The 7,932-nt window shown below is 33.1% G+C and overlaps 1 protein-coding gene across 1 annotated transcript in view; it reads left to right on the forward strand.

Moving 5' to 3' along the window:
- LOC103614457 (transportin-1) overlaps positions 1-7,932 on the forward strand; it is a 163,506-nt gene that overhangs the window by 136,517 nt on the left and 19,057 nt on the right. The window contains exons 18-22 of the mRNA XM_017732593.1: positions 291-389; positions 606-701; positions 3,508-3,583; positions 4,372-4,471; positions 5,925-5,999. Of these exons, the coding sequence (XP_017588082.1) occupies positions 291-389; positions 606-701; positions 3,508-3,583; positions 4,372-4,471; positions 5,925-5,999 (446 nt within the window). The remainder of the gene's footprint in view (positions 1-290; positions 390-605; positions 702-3,507; positions 3,584-4,371; positions 4,472-5,924; positions 6,000-7,932) is intronic.

The following is a 7,932-nucleotide window of genomic DNA, read 5'->3' on the forward strand; positions in this document are numbered from 1 at the left end:
CCCTACTCCCGGGAAGGGGATAAAAAAGAGTTACATAAATGTAAAATCTATTAGAAATATTTTAAAATCATAGTTTGTAAGGATTTGCATTGATCTGCTTAGGTTGTATCATCCAGGTTAATCTGATATATAGCAAAAATACAGCTCTTGTTAATTCAGGTATAATGCTCTACAAGAATTTAAATATGCTTACATGATATTTTAAAAAACTCCTTCTCCTCATGATCTTACAGCAATGGAACAAGATGGTTGTATTGTGTGATGAGATTTTAAAATGTTGTTCTTTCTAGCTGATTTCATGCCCATTTTGGGAACAAACCTAAACCCTGAATTCATTTCTGTGTGTAATAATGCCACCTGGGCAATTGGAGAAATCTCCATCCAAATGGGTAAGATTTTTTTCTTTGAATATTTGCATATTTAGAATGGTTTGTTTGTTGTGGGTTGGTTTTTTTTTTTTTTTCTAATGATGCTTTCATGTTAAAAATTTTAATTAAGTTTTTCACTCTTGTCCTTGACAGTAAGTTTGATGTACCAGAGCTAAATAGATTATGTATATTAATGGTAATTTTCTTCTGAATGGTTTTTTTTTTTGGCTGTTTCAGGTATAGAGATGCAGCATTATATTCCAATGGTGTTGCACCAGCTTGTAGAAATAATTAACAGACCCAACACACCAAAGACATTGTTAGAGAACACAGGTATCCAAAAACTGAATCATTTGTGGTGAAGGGAATTAACTTATTTTTTCTACAATGATTTAAAAAAATTGAAAAGAACTTATTTTATTGCTATATATTTGGCTTTTATAAGCAAAAACAACTGTTTTGCAGAAACTCTTACAAGTCTCAGTCTTGCAGAAAAACATCTATCATATATCTAGATTATTAAAGTTATTGCTTTCTCACCTTTATAGCATTTTATATTTATCATCTATTTAAGTATTCTTCCAATTTTATTTGTGTATACAATATGACAGATGTGTGCAGTAACACTTAAAGACTTAGTGGCTTCACACTGATTTTAATATATGCATGTCCTTACATGTGTACTGTATGTATATGTCTAGTGTTTGAAACAAATGTAATTGGCATATATATAACAAATAATGAACTCTTTGAATTTACAATAATGCACTTTTTTTTAATATTAATTTGTAGTAATATGCACAAAAATCTAGATCTGTGATGGCAGTTTTACCACAACATAACTGAAATTATCTATAATTTCTATTACCTGGTCACTTAATAACAAATTTCTGAAAAGAAGTCTTAACAGTGGCATGTATGTTTCTATGTTCTGGCCAGCTGCTTTGCCTTCCAAATTGGAAGCAGTCCCCAAATGCCTTATCGAACTGGAATTTCTGAGGCTTCGTTTTTTGCATTTATAGAGGGCATGTTCTGGTATGAAGAGCACCTTCCATACTTCAGTAAAACTTTATAAATAATTTAACAGGTTTCAGGTTTACTATTTTACTAATTGAGAATCTTTTGACTTTTTTCTGTTTGAAAACTGTCTTGTAAGAAAAATGATAGTTTAGTTATTATACTGGACATAATTGAAAATTATGCAAATTCAGTGCTAGTTACATTTGGGCTTGAGCTAAGTATGAGATTAATTGGGATTTCTTTCTATGCATATTTTTCCTTCAGTATTCTCCACACCCCATCCCCTCATTTAGTATGGAAGGTGAACTTGAAGGAAAAATTGCCTAGTTGTCTGGCATATTATAGGCACTGCTTTTTGAAAAGATAATTTTCATGCTAATTGCTTGTTATGAAATGCACCATGGAATAGTATAGCAATATAAATTTTCTTACCCCTTGCCCCCAACCCCCTTCGTCTGCATTGATGGATGTGTAATATCTGTATCTGAGAAACATTCAGTACCTAAAAGTTTACTTCCATCACTGCTAAAGAATTTTTTTAGGCATCCAAACACTGACTTTTTTTAGTATCTTAATAGTTACTTTAAATGCAGATGCATAACTGCAAATAAATGTTGAGTGTAGTGTAATTATAAGTTTGTTGTGAGATATTGTGCTACATGCCATTAGTACATGCAAGAGTATTAATGTTTTCTACTGTAGGTTGTTATGTAATCAGCTATGAAAAGATTCCTGGTATGGAAACATATGAGACCAGCTTAAGTAAAATAGTTTCATAGAAAATAATGAGTTCATGCCAAAAAGTTAAGCTTTGACAGAAATTACTATTCCTCATACAGACTCTAGCAGTGAGAATTTACAGATAAACCTTAAAAGTGCATTTTCATTTGAAAGTATGACTTCAAATGCAGTTTTATGTTAGATCTGCTGAAAATTTGAAATCAAGTAATGTCTGGGCAAAATAGTACATTACCAGTGAAATGCAGCTTTCATGGAATGGGTACATTTCAAACCGCTAGTGTATCCTACACTGAACTTTTATTGGAGAAAGCATCATCTGCTTTATTGCATGTTTCATGAAACTGTTCACAAATGCCTGTTAATTAGTGTTCATAGTATGTCCCTTGAACATAGGTTTCTTTTCTCTGCTTCATATAAATCTGCTGGATTTTAGTATTATTCATGTATTTTGCTTCAAGTAATCCTGATACATTATTTCCCACCTTCTCTTTTTTCTAAAGATTAATCTTTTGTGAGTTGAGCAAACACCATTAAAACACACTTGCATGATGATATTATCTTCAGTCTGGCCCTCAGAACAAAGGATCACAATACCTAATCATTCAGAGAAGCAGTTTACCTTTTTTTTGTCTTTATGCTTTTGTATCAGAAGTCAGATTATTATACAACTTTTATGAGGAAGTTTTTCTGAACAGGAGAAATACTTTGATTAAAAAATTAATTTTCTCCAGTCAGTTGCTGTGAGCTAGCAACCACTTTAATTTTTTCTACAAGATTATGAAGAACGCAAATATTTGTGTCTCTTTGAGAGTGTTTAATCTATTTAGTGTTTATTAGATAGACCACAATGTATTCAGTGTAAAAGTGTTTATAAATGTATTTTTACTGATAGATAGTAGGCCTATTAAAATCTTGAATTCTAAATATTGAAAAAATAAAATATTTAGGACTACTTGATACTAAACCTGAAAATAGTTAATTCCTTTCTATCAATAGTATCCATAATAATACTTTTTATTAAAAACTTTGAAGTGCATAGTAGGTAAATTTACTGTAAGAGATGATTCTGAAGAGAGCAGAATGACTGCTAACATCAGAAAGCCTTTGTATTTTAAATTGTGTTTTTTGGTGTTCTCTCATTTACTTCTTTAATTTTTCTTTTACCCTGGAGACTATACCATATTTGTTGCTGCCTCTTATTCAAGGGGTTGTAGTAAACAGCACTGGTGAAATCTTATGTTTACTATCATATACAGATTCTGTTGGCTTCTGTTTCTGAGTTATTTGTTGTTTTTTCTTTATTTTTTCTCCTCCCCCCTCATTTGCTCATGTCTTGGTTGGCGTTTGGTGGTGTATAACCGTGATTGCATTACCTTAGCAATAACAATTGGTCGTCTTGGTTACGTTTGTCCTCAAGAGGTGGCCCCCATGCTACAGCAGTTTATAAGACCCTGGTGTGTATTATTCAAAATTTTTTTTAATTCATTTTTCTTCACTTTCTTTCTTTCTTTCTTCTATCTCACTTTTAGATATATTTTCAGTTGGTTACAAAATCTCAATCCTTAATCATTGCCAACCATGTGACTAATCTTGTCCTATCAGGTTTGTGAGTTTTTAGTAGCACTGTCATGAATTCTTTATGTTGTGGCTAACGACTAATTTTTGCATGGGATAAGAGTGTCACATGCTTGCGTGTTAAAGCTTGACTATGAAAGAGCATTTAAAAATCCACGAGAATGATAATACAATGCATGCAAATACTCAAAAATTTAAACTGTGCATTACTTTACTTAAAATTCAGTCTGAGGCTCGAATTGCTGTAAGGAATATATTTCTATACTTGTTGTGTATAAAATAGCTTGCTTGCTGCTGTAAAGGTTAAATAATTGTTCTTTAAGTGATATCTGACATAATTCATATTGTGATAGTATTATATGTTCCGCTTCTAATAATGATAGTTTCTATAATTATTTTATATATGTGTTTCTTTTGTATTTAATGGAATACAGGTCACACTTTCTAACTGTATATAGTGCAACAGGAAGCAAGATTCTGTAGATGATACCTAATGGAAATATACTAGTAAATACTGTGTGCAACAAGTATCTTTCTAAGTGTTCAAAATAGTGTTTCAGATAATCTTTTCAGTGTGACTTATTCCATCAAATGCTGTCATCTAGTCCTGACTTGATTGAATGAAAAAGTAATAGAATTAGTTAAGTTTTGCTTTCCAACTTACTAGGTGCACTTCTCTTCGAAACATAAGAGACAATGAGGAAAAGGATTCAGCATTCCGTGGGATATGTACCATGATCTCAGTCAACCCCAGTGGAGTAGTCCAAGTAAGATACATAAATAGATCTTCTTTTTTCTTTGCTCATGTGAAATTTAGTGAAAGCTGTATATGGAGTATGAAAAAATTTAGCTTGATGTTGATTCCCAGTAGTATGTGCTGTAACTTCTTTTTAGGCATCAAGGGGACCAAAATGTATTATATTTCAAATTATACATATAATGATACTTGAGGATTTCTGCTTCCATAATTATCACTTATGGAGAGGAAAAGACAGCACTGTTAAATTCATTTTTTGTCTTTTACTTACAAGGAATATGTCAATAATGAACTTTGATTCACTGTATTTTGATACTTCTATCAGTCTTTTTTGTGTTGATGACAAGTATGAAAATACAAGGCAAAAGCTGACATACTGAAACCTATTCTTCAGATACAATCTAGGCTTTTTTTAAAAAGAAACAGAACAAAAACAATAACCACCCCTTCATTCTTAAAATTTGGGCAGGGAAGATTCACTTTTAACTTTGGATATATTGCTTAAATAGTCAATGTGACAAGGAAGATGCATCCCTTTAAAAGAAATTGTATATCTCAAGAATAGAATATGATTTGCTCTTTAGTCTGTGCAGCACCAAGGTAAAGCTGTACGAAGGTAATATTTTCTAAGAGGAAAATAAAGGTGAATTTCCCTCTCCTCTGCCTGGAATCCTTCTCCCTGAAATGCAAGAATTGAACCTCTGTCTTGTTTTGAATTTTTCAGTTCATTTCACTTATCCCTTATCTTGTACTTAGCATTTCCCTCTTCTGCTGTCTGTTTTTTCGTTCACACAGCTTAAAGGGAGGGAGCAATTAAGGACTCTCTTCATTATCCCCACTCTTCTCCTATGTAGTTGTTATCCTCAGTTCCTATCCAAAAACATGTGCATTATCAACTTAATCATTAAGACTGATGTTTTAATGGTATAGTAGGAGGCAATGCAAAATAGTGATTTTGGGGTGGCTTTAGTTTTGAACCTGTACACATTCTGTGTATCCCAGAAACAACTATTGGCTCTGCTTAAAGAAATGCAATGGCTTTTTTCCCAACTGAAAATACATGAGAGTAAGTTGCAAGTGTGATCCTGAGTTTGTTGATTGTTCTTAAGATGATTGGTTCTCAAACTTGTAATGTGTACTGAAAGAAAATTAGTTAGACAAGTGTGGTGTGGGAGGGGAGGAGGTGTTTGTTGGTTTGGGGTGTTTTTAACTGTGGTTCAATTTAATAAAAAATCCTATTAAACAAAGGTATTCCTACACTCAGCTATTTCTATTTCCATATACTTAAACATACAATAGCTTACCATTATTGTCTGAATTAACTAGAAAATAAAGGCATAAAACTAAAAGCAGTTGTGAATTAGGATCAGATACCCTGCATAGTTCATAGAACAAACATTGGGCATTGTTTTCAGACCTATAAATGTGAGGTTCCTAACCTATGTGATTGCTTAATCTTATAGGACTTTATTTTTTTTTGTGATGCTGTTGCATCGTGGATTAACCCAAAAGATGATCTCCGAGACATGTTCTGTAAGGTAATGTTTCTAGTATGACAGTATATCTGAACTGTGGTTATTTTGTATCCTTTTTTTTCTTGTTTTCTATTTCCATTATTAGCACTTACTGTATTTGTGGTCATGAAGGCTTTCTTGCAAAGTCATAAACTTTCAAACAAAACATCATAAAAATCTGATTTTTTTTAACCTATATTTTTATAATGTCCAGCCTACTATGTTTTGACTGCATTTGGAAGAACAGGGGATTTTTATACCACACAGAAGACTTTTTCCCCCCGATTTTTTTTCTTTTCTAGAAAATGAGATGTGTGGTTTAAGACCCATCCCCCCCAAGAAGAATTTTTTTTTTTTAGAAATATCTAGAAAATTGAAAATGGAAAATCTTCTAGTAGTAGCCTGATCTGTTTATCTTGCTCCAGCTGAAAATAAGTTTTTGGGACTGCTTAACCCTCCTCAGAATTCCTCTTGGTTAAGCAAGTCTTCAAGAAACTTATGTACAGAGATAGCCAAGAATGCATCCCTAGACAAAGTATCAATAGAATTTAAGCAAAATGACTGTTTGCCTTGTGTAAAATAAACAAAACACACACAGAGACAGAAAGTAATATATTGTGTTTATGCACTAGTGTCTTCAGTTAAAAACCAGAACAAAATAAACTTATTTCAGTTTCATGCACAGATGCTGTTATTGTTCAGTATTGTGGCTCTCTTTGTATGTTGTAAAGTGAAATCTCTAGTTTTAGGAAGGATGTATGTCAAAAGTTAATGGTCCTCTTAAAGCTAAAATGGAACATATTTCTAAGTACATACTTGGATTGTGGGCCAATATTGGCACTTCCTCTTCAAGTAATGCCAAGTGTGCACATCAGAACGGACTAGAACATTGGAATCCTGTCTTGAGTAGCAAAGACAAAAATCTCGCTGTCCTAGTTAGGAGACCAAATATCTGAGAAGCTTTGAAGGAATATCAGGGTCCAGAAATGCATGGCTGTGGGTATTCTAGCATCAGCATTAGGAAACAAGAAATGCAAGCTTAAAAGAAACTCCAGGATGCTGTCTGTGATGGTTGTCCAAAGCAGTTTCAGTACATGTTTTTGTCCTGGTCCTTCAGCATTCAATACTTGCTTCAATAAGCTATGCTCCTCTTTTTCAGATTCTTTCTAGGATATCCACGTGGGATCTAATGCATTCAAAGTAGACATGGTGTTTCTTGGTCACTTGGCATAAAGACATCCTTGCTTTTTAAAGTGTATTTTTTGTGGTTCTTGCCAAGCAAGGACAGAGAGAAAGCTTTCTTCAAGTGATGGCATACAAATTTTTTAGATTACTTCTTCATTGGGAATGTGTTTTTATGTTAGTTGAATACATGATTATTCTAGTCCAGTTACATATTTTCCCACAATAATTATGCCTTTTAGAAATAATGAGAAAAAAATTTTGTAGTCTCCTGAGGTCTTTCTCTTGATAGTGGATAGTGTTTGGGTTTTGGGGAGGTGGGTTGGTTTGTTTGTTGGTTTTGGAGCACTAGGGCTAAGAGAAAAAATACTCCTTCCAAGAGCAAAGATACATGAGCTGCCAGTGTTGAGATCTAATACATACCCTAATTCTATCATGTTTTATAAAAGCAAGATATCCGAATACTGCAACTAAAGCTCAATTGCTAAAATTGTCCTGTAAGATAATTTTTTAAAAGTGCTCCTTTTGTTGTACCTGAGCATTTTTAGATTTTTTCGGTAGGTTCTTGGCAGCTGGTGAATCAGACTCTGGGTGCGGAGGATGAGGGAAGATGAGGACAATCAATATGATTGTTAGGCAAGCTTCGTTTATTAGTGATTCTGCAATTACATTTATAGCCGGCTTTATTAGCTAATCATAGTTGTCCTTAGTTGATTGGATAATTCTTAAAAGTTACATTTTCTTAGCTCTGCCCAGCTGTGGTTAGGGCTGTAAC

The sequence above is a fragment of the Corvus brachyrhynchos genome, unplaced genomic scaffold, assembly GCF_000691975.1.
Source record: "Corvus brachyrhynchos isolate BGI_N302 unplaced genomic scaffold, ASM69197v1 scaffold524, whole genome shotgun sequence".
Lineage (NCBI taxonomy): Eukaryota > Metazoa > Chordata > Aves > Passeriformes > Corvidae > Corvus > Corvus brachyrhynchos.